This window comes from Plenodomus lingam, assembly GCF_022343315.1.
Source record: "Plenodomus lingam strain CAN1 chromosome Unknown contig_8, whole genome shotgun sequence".
Classification (NCBI taxonomy): domain Eukaryota; kingdom Fungi; phylum Ascomycota; class Dothideomycetes; order Pleosporales; family Leptosphaeriaceae; genus Plenodomus; species Plenodomus lingam.
In genome coordinates, this window is record NW_027093972.1 from 318,325 (window position 1) to 335,574 (window position 17,250).

A 17,250-nucleotide genomic window follows, 5' to 3' on the forward strand; every position below is an offset into this window, starting at 1 on the left:
ACAGTAGAAGTACTCTAGTATCCAACAGAACGAAGAACGACTGGCATTGTGCTGGCGAACAGTCCAGGCTATGGTAATGATGCCGTATGCCGTATGCCGTATGCCGTATGCCGTATGCCGTGCAGTGCAGTGCAGTAGTGCAGTGAAGGAAGGGGGCAGGCACGGCGATGGTTTGTCTTGTGCGCACCCTCGTCACAAGTCGTGTACAGTAGAATACATCGTTGGTTGCTTTGGGGCAGCTGTTGCTCCGTCAGGTGGCCATGGACAGGAACGATTGGCCCAACGTAGTAGGGTAGATGGATACTCTACTACTCTACCTATACCGGTAGCAGTTGCTAGGGCTGTACATGTGGATAGCAAGTACATACTTTGTACTGTTCGTTCGCATCATGCTGTGCGTTATCAGGTCATTGCCATTGCCCTCATTTCGAAAACCTCCAGAATCCATGACGGGCATACTCTTGTACTATAACCAGGGCCAGGCTACGGACGCCACACCACAAGAGGGCACGACCACACACCGCCACACACCGCCACACACCGCCACACACCGCCACAACGACGTCTTCCAACCCACTCTTCCCATCCCACTCCCCTGCCGACTGACTATACTACACGTATTGCACGCTCCCAGTCCAGCATAGCATGTCGCGGAAAAAGGCCAGAACCAAAGCCAAGGGCCATGCAAAATACACACCTGCACGTCGTGCGCCGGCCACTCGCCACTCATTCCAGCCATGGCCACCAGAAGAGGCCCAGGAGGGTATGTTTGCACGCTCCTTCCCATTTCTACGAGATTGGGCTGTTGACAATACCCCCTCCAACCCCCCGCAGCCATGGCACCCAACTTATCGCTCGCTCAAGAGGCCCGCTGGATGTCCAGCCACCGCACGGCTGCTTACGAAGCCGGCAAGAAACTGCGACACATGCCCATACACTTCATCAGTGCTGGCCGTCTAGAAGGCACAATCGAGGAGCGTGCGCCCACGGCCCTCGAACTTGCTGATACCGAAACCGACAACCAGCCCATTACAGCTTCCTCCTCCTCATCTGCCCCGCCTGACAACGCCGCCGCCATGGCCCATATGGCATTGCGCAGTCCCTCGCCCACACCCTCAACTTCATCCTCTAGTGGAGACGAGGTGGTTTTCCGTGGACGAGGCCAGGAACCGCCTGCGCCAGCCATCATTCCCGAGCCAGCTCGGACAGAAGCCATGCAGGCTGCCGTGAAGTCGCCTAAGAATACACCCACATCTGTCGCCCGAGCTGACGACACCCGACCGAGGATAGCAAACAGCCCGCCCCAGCTCACTGTGGCTTCTACTGTTGCGCACACAACCGTCTCGGTGGAAGGGGAAGACGAGATTTCCACCGCGACCAGAGTCTGCATCAAAGCTTCGGCTGAAGATAGCCCAGAGTCGGCCTCGGATTCCGACGCTGTTGTGCAAGAACAATTTGAAAGGCGCCGTGGAGGCAGGCCTGCGTGGGAAGGCACCACGACTGAGTGGCAACATCGCAGCAAGCCAAACGTTGGATGGCTGTCCAATCAAGATCGCCCCAACATGGATGCCTTCCTCCGTGGTAATGTGAACCCACGAGATGCCGCCGTGGACGACTATATGCAGAATATAGAGGATTTTGGTCTGGCTGCTGATGCCGCGACAGCATCTGGCTTCGCTTGTCGCGAGATGGATCTTGACGCTGGCAGTCACAATGACTGGGAGTCAGCCTCGGATAGTCAAGGCGCAGAGGAGCACGGAAAAGAAGAAGGTAAGACTTACCATGAACCGCACAAGTCCCAGGAACCCCAGGAACCCCATGACGGCTGGGACTCCGATATGCTTCACGATCTTTCGCAACTCAGCACATCATCAGATGTTATGGACACGGTCGCTCGCATTCTCGCCAAGCGCACACGCAATAACGGCCCACAATACCTCTGCGTGTACGAGGGGCATGTGACAGATGACGCGCGCTGGCTGCCTTGTACTTTCCTCAAGAATCCCTCTGAGAAGCTTTTGGTACGCGCGTTTGAAGAAGATGCAGAGAGGCGTGAACAGCAACAGAGCAGCTCAAGCGAGTTTGCGGACGGGGACGAGGAACAAGGTACCGATCACGATGACGAAGAATTCGACGACGAAACTATAGCACGAGTTCTACAGAGGCAGGAAGAGCTTGGCCTAGGCTCTGACGAGGTTCTGCTCTATGCCGGCGATGAGGTATTTGACGTGCCGTTCAGTGCCAAACCGAGTCCTTGTGGTCATACTTCAGGATCGAAGAGAGCGCGTCAATCTCGTGGACGTGGCAACCGCGAGACGTCATTTCCCTCTGCATCTGCCTTGGCTGACGCACTTGCCATGGACCCGTACGGAGGCTTTGATATCATGGACACCGAGCGCCCTTCACTGCGACCTAAGAAGAAGGGAAGACGGGGTCAAATGCCGCCCGAGTTGGAGGATCCAGATCTAAACGAACAGCTACAGAGTGCCTGGGAGAATGATAGGGCGAAGAAGCGTCTTAAGAAGGCAGAGCGCGAGGAACTTCGACAACAAGGCTTGCTGGGCAGAAAAGGCAAGAGCCCCAACCTCAAGGTCAAGTACCAAGGCGGGGTGACTATGGAGGATGTTGTTGAAGAGATTCGCGAGTTCCTGATAGGCGACATGCAAACGTAAGTTTCTTTTCTTCGAGATCACAGTGAACAGTTTAAGCTAAGTGGATGTAGCCTTTCCTTGCCTCCCATGGACACTCATCGGCGCGCGACCGTTCACCACGCAGCCTCCTTCTTCAACTTGACATCTTGCTCGCGCGGCGATGGTCAAAATAGATTTACTGTCCTATCGAAAACGCCACGTACACACAGCTATACTGATGACGAGTTTGACATTGCCATTCGGCACAAGGGCTTCCTCAAGCGTCTACAAGGTCCTTTGTACAGTCAAGGTGGTGTGCGTAAAGGCGGAAGTTTCCGGACAGGTGCACGAAACAAACCCCAGACTGGGTACAAGGACGGCGAGACGGTGGGAGCAGATGCTCCAGCACTTGGCCCGGAGAACAAAGGTCATGCTCTACTGAGTAAGATGGGCTGGTCCACGGGTATGGGCCTAGGCGCACTCGACAATAAGGGTATCCTCCAGCCTATTCCCCATACTGTGAAGATTAACAAAGCGGGTCTACAATGAGCGTAATCCCATTGAGCAAACGGCAACGTGCGATGGTCACGGTGTCTTGTCCCGTTATTTATTTGCTTGGGCAGATGATGTGTGTGTACGGATGATACGAGAGTCACGATGTGCGCTTTTACGCCATGATCAATAGCACACATGCTTTCAAGGTCGCTTGCTTACACGCTTCAAGTCGAAGCCTGCCACAATGGGTCTATTGTATTATATTTATGACTTTTTTTTTGCATCCTGGAATTGCGGGGATGGATATGGACAAGGCTAGCAGGCTATTAGGAGGTGCCCTCATACGGACCGAAATCGGGTGCCTTTGGTAAATAGCAAGTCCCAAGACTTTAGCACAGTGCCCTGTTAAGGAAGTTCAAACCCTTCATTACCTAGCTCCATCTGCCCCAAGTACCTGACCATGGCAATGTAAGTGCACTATCATCTCTAGAGGGAAAGGAACAGCTCATCACAGTGCTGTGTATATGCCCAACGCAGTGATTCCTCGTTTGCTTTGCAGAGACTGCCCTCAGGCATAATGATTACCTAGACTGCATCCTACTTAGCTTTTGGCGAACCTCGGCTCCTGTTCAGGGCGCGGGGGGGGGGGGCTCGCAACCACAACAGGCCGTGTACAATGTGCCACTGCACTCGGTGTAGTAGTATGTATGTACGTTGCAACGCGTAAACCCAAGCGGGCAAAGTCTAGGAATAGTATGTGTACATGTGTAGAGTAGAAGACGAGAAGCTGATGACCCTTGGGCTTGCGCCGGATGGCAGCAGAGAGCGGTTGGGCTTGGCTACGTGGCTCGAGTCTTGGTTGGTGCATAGCTTCATGCTTAGCCAGCCCAGATGAGCTTGTATTGATTGCACAGGGACGCTTACAGGGTCTGGTACCGACAGAGTGTTGAATGTACCTACTCTATACCTGTTGTATTGTACCTTACTGTATGTACGGTGCATACTCCATGGCCGTGTCGATCCTTGAGGGGGTGGATTGCAAATTTTGTCCACTATAGGTACGGTATCCACATGTGATCGTCCAACCTGCTGAACCTGGATGATGGACTGTTTTCCCCCCATAGCGAGCGTTGTGACATGCATGGATGCTCGTGGAACTGTCATCTGTGAGAGTCTGTGATTACATATTCTATGTCACATATTGTGCTGCATGCGAGGTGTGTGTATATGTATGTATGTACATACTGTGTACTTAGATACAAGTGCCAAGGTACTGTAGTTGGCCAAGAACTGTCCTGTCGGTGGGGATGAGCGATCAACGCGGCCCCTGTTGCTATACATGTAATATGTACATGTATATACAATACATAACTACATATATATATATATATATCTCTTTACAAACCTGGTTATGTGCATGGCACAGAAGCCGATGAGTAAGTAGTCAGTACAGGATGATAGACACCGGCCTCGGTCAAGAGTGCGATACTCTACATATTGTCATAGTAGATACTAGTATGTACCGTATGTCAAGTACATAGTAGCTGTGTATGTAGTGGAGAAGCGTGGCTCGGGCGCCCGAGCGTCGAAGAACACCGTCCATGCTGAGCGCGAGGCGGCCAGGGCGTCCACTCCTTTCATCCTTTTCCGAACATCATCAGATGCTTTCGGATCCTATCCATGATTTCCATCGCGCCCACACCAATGCGCCCTATCTTATGCTGCTCCGTGCCCCCTCTGATAGGGTAAAGCACAAACCTAACCGCCAGCCGCCACTTGCCCTGTCTGGATGGCGCGCGCCGTCTGCCCAGGGGTTTGTCAACTGGTCAACCCCTACGCCAGCTGTGAACGGGCTAGTTTTTCGCATCTACAGGTCGCCATTGAGAGTCAGGGTCAGGCTGGCCCGCCGCAGTGGAGGCCTACCATGCACATAATAGTACGGTAGTGTGGTAGGTAGCATCGTCTGATCGCTCTGTTCTCGTATCCTGTCTATTTCTCGTACTTCTGCTTCTGCTTCTGCTTCTGTTCTCTCCCAACCCTTCCCTCACACGTCCTTTTCCAAGTCTTGTCTTCTCGGTTGCCCCCGTCGTCCATTCGTTATGCCATCATGATCAACAAGGGCTTTCGTATCTCTTTTGCCCACCTTCTCTTCTATGTCTCCACTTTTGTAATCACCACTCAGCTGTGGTCTGTATGGCGACAATCAAACACCCGCTACTTCACCGTCGGCCCACGGGACTGGCAGTGGAATGCCAATCTTCATGCCAATGTACATACACTCAGCCATGACCAGTGCGATTCCGCCTTTCCCAAGCTGTACCACAGTCTTGATGAGGCAGTCAGCCGCCGACAAGGCCGCAAGGTACATGTGCAAGATATTGCAATTCGTGAAGGCAGATGCATGTTGAGGCTCATGATATTTGAGGGTGAAGTATGTCCTACCTCATCTGCTACTGCTCTCTGCTTGCTTATTTACCTATCCTCCAGTTGTTTGTTATAGATGCCGGGAAGCCCGAACAATGCTATGTCACAAACGGCAACGAGCGTGAACGCATACTGGGCACCCTTGCACAGATCGACCGCGCTCTCACTACCCTTCCCACTTCCGACCCAGCTGTGCCGAACATCGAGTTCTCTCTGTCACTCGACGATCTGCCCCGAAGATCCAAGGATCACGGAGTCTTCTTCGGCTACACTCGCAAGGAGGGACGTGAGTACAATGATATCTGGATGATGCCCAACTACGCATACTGGTCGTGGAACTACACCCACGCACCGAGTTGGAACAGCATTCGCCGAGAGATTGAGCAAAGAGAGGCCGAAATTCCGTGGGCGATGAAGGACAGTCGAGTGGTGTGGAGAGGCAAGGTGAAAATGGCCAAGTTGAGGTCGGAGCTCGTGCGCGTTAGTGAAGGGAAGGCATGGAGTGATATCAAACCTGTGGTCATCAACAATGCCTCAGACCCACATACAAAGGATGTCATGAATCTGCGTGAATTCTGCGGGTAAGCGCAAAGGGCGATTGGGCCGTGGAGCAGGACATGGGGCTAACAGTGGGTTCCAGCTATAAGTACACCATACAAACCGAGGGAACATCGTACTCTGGGCGCCTCAAGTATCTACAGCTGTGTCGCTCCGCATTGATCACCCATCCTCTTGAATGGCAAGAGTTTCATACGCACCTCATGCGCCTCGCTGGGCCAGATGCAAACTATATTGAAGCCTCAGAAAATTTTGGAAATCTGGAATCGGCCATGGAGTACTACCACGCCCACGATAACGAAGCTGAGGAGATTGCGAGGAATAGTCACGAGACCTTTGCGCGACGATATTTGACACCCGCTGCAGTAAGTCGTGCCCTGCTTGATTCTCTCACAGTACGTTGCGCTGATCAGAAACAAAGGTCACTTGCTATTGGAGACGGCTGTTCTGGTCTTGGGCATCAGTGCAAGGCTACGAGCCTCAACTATACATTACGGACGACAAGGGCAATAAAGTTATGCGAGGAACGCCATGGTCAGCGTTTGCAGCCAATTGGCCCAAGGATCCTTCAATCATTCCATGAGCGTTTAGGAGTTGTGAAGGATGAATGTTGCACTGCATAGTTGGAGTTTTGAGCTTGGTTTTTCAACTATGATACCCGCGTCCAAAGATTGTGGAGGCCCAGTCCCCATGTATAGACACCAAATTCAACACCTTGAGACAAGTCCTGCTTGTTTCTTCTTTTCCCAAAGAGATTGGAAATGGCACTAACCTGTGATATTTCTCCTGAATCGGCCAATCACTGACGACTCTGCATGACTGTAATTCCCAAGCGGCAGCTCCGCTATGAAGCCCGCCGCTTGCGCAATGCTACAAACTCAACTTCTAGGTACCCGTTCCAGGCCTTGGCCTCCTCTCTAGAGATATGTCGTATTCGTGGAGTATCTGGTCCCAGCGACAACGCATGCGCAATGCTGCAGGACGCGAGATAGTGTGTTAGACTAATCTACTTGGAGGAGACGGTTACACTCGCGTATATAATCATGCGGGATGGCGGATTCTACCTGCCTATACTGACAGCAGCCACGTCCAAGTGCTGACAGGAAAAAAATTGGAAAAGTCTTCTAGCGCAGTAGGCCCGAAGGTACACGAATTGCTGAAATAGAGCTCTGTTCTGAAAACTACGACGGGGGTTCTTACTTGCCCTGATGATACTTGGTTCAAAATGTTACCAATTCTCATTTGTGTCTGTTGAATGTTGCCACTGCTCAATCCGGCAACCTCATCGTCCTCGATACCGGCGTAGGCCACCGCAATACCCCTATCCGACGCTGGCGCACATCTCTACGCAGTCTCAGACCCTCTGGTACAAATGCTAGCATCCTCCAATCGTTCGGCTCAAAATCTACGCCAGAGTCCCCAGCTGAACCTATATACGCCTATTCCCTTGCCTACGCGGCCCCCACCAGGTCTGCCCACCTTGCGACAGGGCAGGGTATCATACGGACCGAACTCGATACCGGCGCAATGAAGTAGTGGTACCCAACGATGAAGGAGATATGATAATGACCGTGGCTGTAGCACAACCAGAAGGGAAGATATACTTCAGCACTGGACTGCGAGCCACGGCACAGACAGGGGAAGTATTCGTCGCATCCCACTTGCCGCAAACCCTACTGGCGAAGGAGACGAATACGTTTTAGCCACTGGATTAAACAAACCAGGACAACTACGTCTCGTACGCGATAGTACCACTCAGACCAATTCACTCTGGTGGACGGAAAAAGGCCAAGGATCTTCCTCGTCTACATGTCTCAAATTGGTCGACCTGTACAAATTCGCCGAATTCATCGAAACCACTCTCCCCGCCTATGACCAGTCCTGTAAAAACGATGATTCACTCTGATAATAGTAGCGTTTTCAGTAGATGCGACGGTTGAGAAGCAAATGTTGAGTGTCCAGAGCTTTGTGGTGTACAGGGACGGGTTCACGCAAAGAGTTTGGTTTGTAGTGATGACTGCGGGACGGACAGTTTTTGGCAAATTGATAGAGATGACATGACAGGGCAGTGGGGAAGGCAGAAAGGCGGTGTTGAAAGTTCTCAATCAAGACACGGGAGATCTCGGCGTGCCCGTAGGGTTGGATTATGTTCCGTGAATGACTTCCAACTCTGGGCAGACATGTCATTGTGGAACGCAGCATGGAGGGGAACATAGCATGGAGGGGAACATAGCATGGAGGGGAACATAGCATGGAGGGGAACATAGCATGGAGGGGAACGTAGCATGGCAGATTTTTTTTGGTGTAGAATTATTTTGGTTCGCGCAAGAAACCAGGTAATAGCATATGCGTCTCTGCTCACATGGGAAAACGTGATGGTATCATCTCTAAAATCTTTGAGTTCAAGTAATACATGCCCATGGTAGAACGCCGTTGCATGCAAGTGTGAGTGGAGTCACCCGTACCGAAGCGAAACCATTTTCGCAAGGAAATAATACAAGATAGCAGGCGCATAATCCAGTGGCGCCTGGAGCCATTTAGAGGATCCATGTATGTATGAGGCTGGGGTTGTCCGTATCAGTCGTCCGTTCACTCATGCCCGTTCTCGTTCTCGTTCTCTTCGTTCATTCATATCGAGAGCCACCTTCTTACTGAACTCATAACAACTGATCATAATAGCACACGCAGGTGCAATTTTGAGGCATCGTGCCGACCAACCTTTAAACAAGCCTGGGAGACCTTGCTCGCGGTAAATGTGCATGAGGAATCGAGGCATAGCTTGCTCCTCAGGGCGTGCCATCTGGGCAGCTTTCTTGACGACATCTCCTGTATGGCGGAGAACCTGCTGCCGTGTCTTGCCTACATCGAAGGGCGTGGTTACAAAAGCAGCGACACCTCCTGATGCAGCACCCGCAATGAAGCTGTCAATCAACGTGGCTCTATGATCCTCCTGACTGCGTGACCGGGTTCGTCGGCGGACTCTTTCCTCTGCGCTTCCGATGCGGAACTCGCTTCCATGGTTTTTGGCCTCTCTTCTTCCTCGTTGGTCGATCAGAACGTCGCGTGTGGCTTCGTAGCCCCACCAGTATATGGCCGAGAATGGTACGTCGCGCCACAGTGTCAAAGTCAAGCCCCGCCATAGGCTGAATGCGCCTTGTGAGGCGACCATGTCGCGCAGTCCGTCCATGGTCTCACGGAAGTGTCCCGCGGCGGTGGCAGTGTGGTTGGCAGCCTGCATTCTAGTGCGGAACATCTCTATAGGACTGACGGCGATTGCAGCAAGCACCCGAGCCGTGGCACCCGCGACCAGCGGTACATAGGCGTCTGCTACGTGCTGTCGTAGCGGCGAGGCCGGCGCCGTGCGCAGCCAGTCGTAGCCGGCAAAGTAGATGACATTGGCTGGCACGGCCATGACCAGCGTAGGTGAGAGGCCCCGCCAGAGCGTCCGGGGGCCCTCGTTCTGGGCAATCTTACGCAATCCGTCCCAGGTGCTGTTGATGGTCCGCCGTTGCACCTGCTCGACCGCACACGCGACATCGGCGGGGTTGATGGGCGCCAGTGTAGGCCCGGCAACGCAAAAGGGCGCCTTGTTGTTCATCCAGAAGACCTCACGACAGCAGGCCGAGATGCCCATGTTTGGGGGCATATCGCGGAATTGAACAAGACTTGCACCATGCAAAGCGCGCGAATTGAGTGACGGTTGGCTGGCCGCGACCATTTCTTGTGACTGCAGCCGCACCCGCACCACGTCGAGCGGCGTGACCAGCAAGGAGGTGAGGATGCTGCCGGACACGGCCGACAGCATCTTCTGGCCCAGCGTCACCTCTGCAGTACCCGCCCTGGCCGTGGCCTCGTCGGCCCGCTGCGTGGCCGTGGCCATGTGTGTGTGTGTGGGGGTTGTGAATAGAAGTGTCTGTCTGTATGTATGTGTGTGTGTGTATATAGTCTATGTAGATCAGGTTCTGGAGCCTGACTACCTCAATTCGGACCGGCGGAGATTGTGGTGAATGTCTGTACGGGGCGACGAAACGGGCGGTATGTGGGCATGGTCGTCGCGGTCCCAGAGACAGAAGAGTAGTGTTGGTGGTGGTAGTGGTGATGGTGAAAGGACGACTGTGGTGAGGAAGGCGGCGGGCGAACGAGGCCGTCTCAATGGCAATTTTTGGGCGCGTCATACCAGACCGAGTTAGTCAGCTAACATAATGTACCATTCGTCCCGTCCGTCGTCATCGCCCCGGCCTCGCTATCGCCCTATCGGCCATCGGCCTCGCCCAGTTCATGCAAACCGTAGTAAGGTAAGTACTCTCTCTTTTCTCTCTCCACCTCCACACCTCGCGTCCGCTAACCGATCGCCAACCCAGTCAATCGGCTGTGCAGGGACCAACTTCACATTTGGAGTCACACGCATCTGACGGCGGTGAACATGCATCATTGTTGTCACTATCATTGCCGTCATTCACACTACTACTACTATCTGACAGCCTCGCGACATCGGACCTGCACTAGCTAGCCACCGCCACGCTTAGAAATGGACCCCCAGCAGCATAGCAGCGGCGGCAGCAGAATCAACACCACCACCACCACCACCACCAATAAACACGACGACAACCACGATTCCAACAGCACAGAAGCGGAGCTTGAGTCTTTCCGTCGCCAGTGGAGAGAGGAAGTCACAGCCAGGACCAAGGGCAAAGCCCAGGCAACATCATCCTCAGCCAAAGTCACAGACACTTCAAGCAAACCTAGGAGTCATGTACCGCATACCGCGCCATTTACCCACATCCACACCCGCCAGCGTAGCGTAGAAGAATCAGACGAGGTAACACCTCATATCTACCAAAACCTCGGTGAGAAACAGCATGGTCGGAGGCTGGATAAAACCGGTGCTCAGACGGCTGCTGCATTCGAGGCAAATCAGGAGCCAAATTCCGCGCTAGAGCACTACGAGAAGGCTGTAGAGAAGGAGTCTCAAGGTAGTCTGGGCGATAGCGTGAGCCTGTACAGAAAAGCGTTCCGGGTAAGTGTGAGCCGCAAATTACCAGAATGACCCATGTTGACATGAGAAGCTCGACTCGAGAGTGCACGAGACGTACAAGGCAAAGCATTTCCCTCCTTCTTATTTTATTGGCAAGGGTAAACCATCAGCGACCACAGCGGTACTGCCTACTCCGAATCCAGCGCCACAAGTTGCCAAGACTGTAGCCGAAGACCGCAATCCTTCCCATGCTTCTACCAGCCTCTCAAGTACTGCACACCACTCCCTACATGGTCTCTCCCCTGCCGTGCAAACCCTTGTTCATGAAGCGTCTGCTCTACGCATACTGGGTGAAGCCCCACCAACAGATCTCTCGCCAGCCCCGCCATGTCCTATATCCCACTTGCCTGAGGAGATTCTGGTTGAGATTCTGATTCATCTCGCGGTCAAGGACTTCGCTTCATTTGTTCACCTGGCTCAAGTATGCAAGCGACTGGCTTATCTCACCACCACCGAAGATCGCATTTGGAAAAGAATCACCCTAGGGCACGAATATGGTTTCGCCGCCATGCATTACACATGGTCGTGCGAATTCGATGGCACCCCACTCGGCGACCTGGTCCTTGGGTTGGACAGTATTGACATCTCGGACAGCGAAGACCTGTCTCCTTCCCCTGCTTCCCCTTCGCCTCTTTCTCTAACCCGGCTCCTGGTTCCCTCCACCTACCCAAACTACCGCACCCTTTTTCAACGCCGCCCTCGCATCCGCTTCAATGGCTGCTACATTAGCACGGTAAATTACATGCGGCCTGGCCAGGCCTCTCCCACATCATTAACTTGGAATTCTCCAATTCACATCGTGACATACTACCGATATCTTCGCTTTCTGCGCGATGGAACCTGCATCTCACTCCTCACCACCTCGGAGCCTGCAGACGTGGTACCCTATCTTTACACTGAAAACATGCACAAAAACCACGGTTCCCTACCAACAGCGCCAATAAAAGATGCTGTATTAGGACGATGGCGACTTTCTGGCCCCTGTATCCCACACGCAGGCTTAGAGCAAGAGGCAGAAGGTACTTTGATGATAGAAACCGCAGGCGCAACACCAAAATACATGTACAAAATGGCACTAACCATCGGACACGCGGGGCGCGCAAGTAAGAATAACAAACTTAGTTGGCAAGGGTATTGGAGTTACAATCGGTTGTCAGATGACTGGGGCGAGTTTGGGTTGAAGAATGATAAGCCGTTTTATTGGAGTAGGGTGAAGAGCTATGGGATGGCGTGGGGTGAGGCCGGAATGAAGAAGATGTGAATGAGTGTGATAGACATATCGAAATTTGTATGGCGTGGGCATATCATAAAAGTGGGAGATTTTGACCTATATCTTGAACGAATGAGCGTGTTCACAGCAGCAACCGTTGGCATCTCGGTCACGACACCACTCTATTTTGATCGAAAGATCAGTAAAACGTACCTCCTCATAGTTAGGGCCAACTATAGCAAACTAGGTCACCATATTCTTAGTAGCCATTCTTCGACGATAAGACCAATTGTTGCTTCAAGACATGTAGGATTCAATATCCCGCGTGATTGCATAAGAGACGACCGTTCGGCAAAACGTAATATGTTAGGCCATGATCATGTTTCTACATCATTGTAGCATATGTGGGGCTCCTTCACAATACGCTGTGGGAGATCTACGTTGGCTTAGATCCTTCTCTCCCGTATGCCTCAGACCTCTACCGCCGCGGCATGCCTCGTCCACGTCCTCTTCCTCCGAGCGCCCTTTGTGCAGCGCCCGGTGGCAATGGCCGATTGGGTGCTTGTGGTTGCTGTGACTCCTGATTCTCTGTGGATTTGTCAGTAACGATGTCTTTTCAGCAGAATACAAAGTACATACTTATCGTTTCATCAACACTCAAAATCAGGCACGCCGCTTCGGTGGCTGCCTGCAGAGCGTTGACCTTGACCAGACTGGGCTCCCACACGAACTTTTCCATGTTGTTAGCGATGCTTTCCGTTGTGAAGTCGACACCAGCCCAAATATTTCCCTTTTTGTGCTCTACACGGAGGCGGTTGAGAATATCCGTCGCATCAACACCAGCGTTGTCGCACAATTGCCTAGGAATCACTTCGAGAGCTTTTGCAAATGCCTTGATAATAGGCTGCTGCTTGTGCGGGATGTTCTTGTCGGCGTAATTGTGTAAATGCGATGAGATTTCCATCTCCACAGCGCCACCGCCAGCGACAATGTTCCTGTTCTTGATGGCGCGCTTGACAATCATAATGGCGTCGTGTAAGCTTCGCTCGACCTCGGCGATGAACTGCTCTGCTCCACCGCGGAGGACCAACGTGCAAGTCTTGGCCTCAGGACATCCTTCGAAGAAATTGTAGCGCTCGCCACCGATTTGTCGCTCGTTGAAGGTTTCGCATGTACCAAGATGTTTGCTCTGGATGTCAGAGCAGGTCGATTGAAGGCTTGCGCCTGTTGCTCTGCAAACGCGATCGAGGTCGTCTGCTGCTACGCGTCCAGCGCAGAAGATGTCACGATCGGCGAAGTATTGTGTTGCAAGATCACCGATTGGAAGCTTGCTGAGGACCACCTTCGCACCTGTCTTGTACAGCGCCTCCATCTTGTTATAAATAATCTGCCACTCTGCGTCGACGATAGCCTGGTACTCTGAAACCTGCTCTACTCGTACTTCGGCATTATCCTTTTCACTCTTGAGTTCTAACTCGACGTTGAGGCACACAATTTTGGGCTTCTTGAAGGACTTGGGTTGCTGCTCAAAGCCAGCGTATGAGAATGTTTTCTTGAAAGCAACACCGTTGACAAACAACGAATCTTGGAGTGCACCACCAGTGATCTTCTTGACACCAATCAGCCTCTCATTGAGCTCTTCCTGGTCGAGCGAGAGCACGGCGTCGACAACCATCTTTGTGAAGAAATCAGCATTGCGATGGATTAGCTTGCTGCTCATGGCTGTCGCCGCAAGCTTTTGTAGAGTGTCGCGCTGGTTTCCCTCGGCTGTGTTGACAGCAATTTCCATGATTTTGTTGACTGCAAGATGTGAGGCTCTGCGCAGGCCCTTTATGATAGTCTGGCTGCTGACGCCCTGCTCCACAAAGTCCTTGATCTCTTTGAGGATTTCGCCTGCGAGTACGACGACCGAAGTGGTACCGTCACCAACTTCAGCATCCTGTGACCGGGCGATGTCCGTAAGTATTCGGGCGGCGGGATGCACAATATCCAGGAGCTGTGTTCATTTATTAGATAAAGGTTCTTGTGTGTAATGATTATGATGGGGGCAGTAGATAGCTACCTTCATGACGGTGGCACCATCGTTCGTGATGGTTTGCCGGCCATTCTCATCAACCATGAGCAGGTCGCCGCCGTAGGGACCCAGGGTGCCCTTGATGGTCGACTGCACTGCAAGACAGGCGTTGATGTTAGAAATGACCTGGCCTCTTCCTTGGGATTGATCTGTGCCTGCAACTTATCAGCTGGTGTTCTGGTGCGACTAAAGATATAGGGAGCCAGCTAGGTGCCTCCAGACGTCACCTACCCTCTCGCAACACCACAATAGTCGGTGTTTGGCCGCCAAACGACATGCTGGCGGTGTTATTGAGCAAATTCACCTCGTGTAGCCTAGGTCAACAAACGGCGAGGAAATTGGCAGATAACCAAGACAAGTCCTAAGAGAAGGGATGGAGGGGCGGTTAGGTCAGGCTTGAGGTTGCGCAGCTGGCTGTGGTTCCCCCGCAGACGCGTCTAGGAATTTTCCCAGGCACGACCCGCGCCAAGACTTAACCACCGGATGTAGGTTTCTCCATCTCCAGCCGAAGGGCACGAACATCTCGCAAACGCAAGCTTCCAGTAACCTTCTCCCGCCCTTCCATGCATCTTTGGTGCGACCTGGAAATAACGCCGTTGCCCGACTCTGATCCGGCCCCCTGACCTCGGAAGCTTACTATTCATACTCGCACACGATTGAAGACACTCGTCCTTGTGTGCTTCTTTTGAAGTGCAGGTCGTGCCATGTTGTGACATCTTTACGCGTTCGTTTCGACTCTTTCAAGACACACTCGACAGCTTCTTTCTGCTGCGCAACATTGTCTTCAAGACATCATTGGCTGGTCTGTTCTGTCTCAGAGGACATGGTCAACTAGCCATGCCAGCCAAGACACTTGCCGAGAAGGTCAGTCGCTGGTAGCGAGTTTCTGCAAGTATCTTGTTCTGAAAAGTGGTGAAGATGACATTCACGCCAAGCACGAATGATGACATTCGTTTACGAAGGCTGCACCGCCCATCAAAAGATTCAGTCGAGAAACAGATCTCGATACCAGAGACAATTACAGCACTGGATCACTACCCACCAATGCTCCGCATCCCGTCCGAGATACGAAGGGAGATTTTCCGATACATTTTGCCTTCATCAGACAGGCGATTTCTCCTCTATACGGACTGTGACTCGACTGCCGTGAGTAGAAAATGGAATCGAAGGTGCCGACCGCATCCAGATAGTGATTTAAGACTCGACGTTCTCCGCACGAACCGTTTGATATACCATGAATGTTTGTCTGTCCTGTACTCGGAGAACTTGTTTCATTTCCACGCATTTGGCTATCTCCCTGTCTTAGACTTTATACGGCACCTAAGCCCTGAGGCCAAGGATCTTGTGCGTAAGGTTAGGCTAACGCCTCTAACGGACAAGCAAGACAACCTGTCTTCCACGCATGATGTGTTTTGTATCGTTATACATGATTCTTTGCCAGGTCTAAGCGAATTGCAGGCTGATCCTGTAGTCTTCTTTTGAGAAGTATCGTTAATTAGGTAGTATGCTCTTTGCTTTTAGTACGTTATCGTGAGAAAATACTAACGTATATTAGTATAATACTTTCGTTGTATACCAGAGTATAAGAAAATTATGCTACCTTTTATATAACTATATAGTTATAATAAAGTGTTAGGACACAGTGTCTATTCCCACTGCGCTAAACAACTAAAAAGGTGCGTATAATCCATGAATGGATTATTCACGAATAGAATAGTAGATGTAGGCGCCTAACCTAGAGTTAGTCTATGCGCGCGCACGCCATGGCCTGACATAAAGGTTTAAATAGTAGAGTAGATAATAGGATATAACGTACTCTACAAGTAAGTTAGCTATATAAGTAAGTTAGCTACTTTTGCTAAGCCCCTACTAACACGTACTCTTTAAATAGTATAGACGTAATTGTTAAAATATAGGGCGCCGCTAGCCTAAGCGTGTAATAATAAGGCAGAATTGCTTGCCTATTATTCTATGCCAAGTTAGGCCTAATAAAGGCCTAACTTACTAATATATATAGAGAGCAGCTTGCCTATAATTAGGATAGGCATATTCTTCTTATACTTTTATATAAGACCTATAGGTGTAGGAATCTTATCCTTTTCTATATAGACGCGCACTCCTATATGCCTTTAAGTTATATAGGATACCTTTTAGATACCCTACCTACCTAAGTTATTATATTATAAGAAGAATATTATCCTAGCTAGTAATAGTATTTAAGAATATTGCATTTATTATTATTTTAAGCTACTAATTTAGTTCTAGTAGTTATCTAACCCTATAACTCTATAGTTAGAATAGCTATTAGAACTTCTAATAACTAAAGCCTATAGGCTTAGACTTCTAGACCTATAGGTAGTACTAGATTACCTTTAGAAAAATTGCGTTAGATTGCGTTAAGGTAGACACCTAGAGACTACTAAAAGCCTAGAGGAATTAGAGGCAAAGGTAATATCCTTCTATAACTAACCCCCCCTAAAGAAAAGATTTATTATTCTTATTAACTACTAAATATTAGACAAAGGTAAAGGAAGGGTATCTAGTTTAGCTACCTTTAAAAGCCTATTTACTAATAGAAAGAAATTAGATAAGGAGGACTTAATTAATAACGCCCTTCTAGAAGGATCTACTTCCTATCTATCTCTTAAGGTACCTTATACTCCTAGGAAATCTTAAAGTAATACCTCCCTTAAAAATAAATATATATTAACCTTATCTAAAAAGGAGAGGTTAGAGAAATAAGTAAAGTAACTTACTAATTAGTTATATAACACCTCCCTCTATAAGGAGATATAAGGTACTACTTAACCTAGCTAGTCTTTAG

The 17,250-nt window shown here is 50.8% G+C and overlaps 7 protein-coding genes across 7 annotated transcripts; 5 read left to right on the plus strand and 2 right to left on the minus strand.

Moving 5' to 3' along the window:
• The first annotated feature begins 554 nt into the window (after positions 1 to 554).
• Positions 555 to 3,748, plus strand: IAQ61_010152 (uncharacterized protein). Its single transcript, XM_003841478.2, has 3 exons — positions 555 to 763; positions 835 to 2,668; positions 2,723 to 3,748. The coding sequence occupies exons 1-3, from the start codon at positions 646 to 648 to the stop codon at positions 3,177 to 3,179; spliced, it is 2,409 nt and encodes an 802-aa protein (XP_003841526.1). The 5' UTR covers positions 555 to 645; the 3' UTR covers positions 3,180 to 3,748.
• A 1,038-nt stretch (positions 3,749 to 4,786) lies between these two features.
• IAQ61_010153 (uncharacterized protein) lies at positions 4,787 to 6,690 on the plus strand (the record flags this gene model as incomplete). Its single annotated transcript, XM_003841480.2, has 4 exons — positions 4,787 to 5,556; positions 5,613 to 6,130; positions 6,190 to 6,472; positions 6,529 to 6,690. The coding sequence occupies exons 1-4, from the start codon at positions 5,233 to 5,235 to the stop codon at positions 6,688 to 6,690; spliced, it is 1,287 nt and encodes a 428-aa protein (XP_003841528.1). The 5' UTR covers positions 4,787 to 5,232.
• A 944-nt stretch (positions 6,691 to 7,634) lies between these two features.
• Positions 7,635 to 8,013, plus strand: IAQ61_010154 (uncharacterized protein; the record flags this gene model as incomplete). Its single annotated transcript, XM_003841482.2, has 2 exons — positions 7,635 to 7,639; positions 7,689 to 8,013. 2 exons carry the CDS (start codon positions 7,635 to 7,637, stop codon positions 8,011 to 8,013), a joined length of 330 nt encoding a protein of 109 aa, XP_003841530.2.
• Positions 8,014 to 8,700: 687 nt separating this feature from the next.
• Positions 8,701 to 9,987, minus strand: IAQ61_010155 (uncharacterized protein; the record flags this gene model as incomplete). Its single annotated transcript, XM_003841483.1, has 1 exon — positions 8,701 to 9,987. The coding sequence occupies one exon, from the start codon at positions 9,985 to 9,987 to the stop codon at positions 8,701 to 8,703; it is 1,287 nt and encodes a 428-aa protein (XP_003841531.1).
• A 322-nt stretch (positions 9,988 to 10,309) lies between these two features.
• IAQ61_010156 (uncharacterized protein) lies at positions 10,310 to 12,403 on the plus strand (the record flags this gene model as incomplete). The annotated part of the gene is made up of 3 exons (XM_003841484.2): positions 10,310 to 10,402; positions 10,618 to 11,124; positions 11,174 to 12,403. The coding sequence occupies 3 exons, from the start codon at positions 10,310 to 10,312 to the stop codon at positions 12,401 to 12,403; spliced, it is 1,830 nt and encodes a 609-aa protein (XP_003841532.2).
• Positions 12,404 to 12,830: 427 nt separating this feature from the next.
• Positions 12,831 to 14,703, minus strand: CCT7 (T-complex protein 1 subunit eta; the record flags this gene model as incomplete). Its single annotated transcript, XM_066098679.1, has 4 exons — positions 12,831 to 12,940; positions 12,992 to 14,348; positions 14,415 to 14,587; positions 14,658 to 14,703. 4 exons carry the CDS (start codon positions 14,701 to 14,703, stop codon positions 12,831 to 12,833), a joined length of 1,686 nt encoding a protein of 561 aa, XP_065951224.1.
• A 560-nt stretch (positions 14,704 to 15,263) lies between these two features.
• Positions 15,264 to 15,908, plus strand: IAQ61_010158 (uncharacterized protein; the record flags this gene model as incomplete). Its single annotated transcript, XM_003841486.1, has 2 exons — positions 15,264 to 15,290; positions 15,345 to 15,908. 2 exons carry the CDS (start codon positions 15,264 to 15,266, stop codon positions 15,906 to 15,908), a joined length of 591 nt encoding a protein of 196 aa, XP_003841534.1.
• Positions 15,909 to 17,250: the final 1,342 nt, after the last annotated feature.

Excerpts from the sequence above, each read along its gene's own strand:
- IAQ61_010152 (XM_003841478.2), top strand. The coding sequence starts at position 646 with ATGTCGCGGAAAAAGGCCAGAACCAAAGCCAAGGGCCATGCAAAATAC. Across the intron at positions 764-834 it reads ACCAGAAGAGGCCCAGGAGG|CCATGGCACCCAACTTATCG; the intron begins GTATGTTTGCAC and ends AACCCCCCGCAG. Across the intron at positions 2,669-2,722 it reads CTGATAGGCGACATGCAAAC|CCTTTCCTTGCCTCCCATGG; the intron begins GTAAGTTTCTTT and ends AAGTGGATGTAG.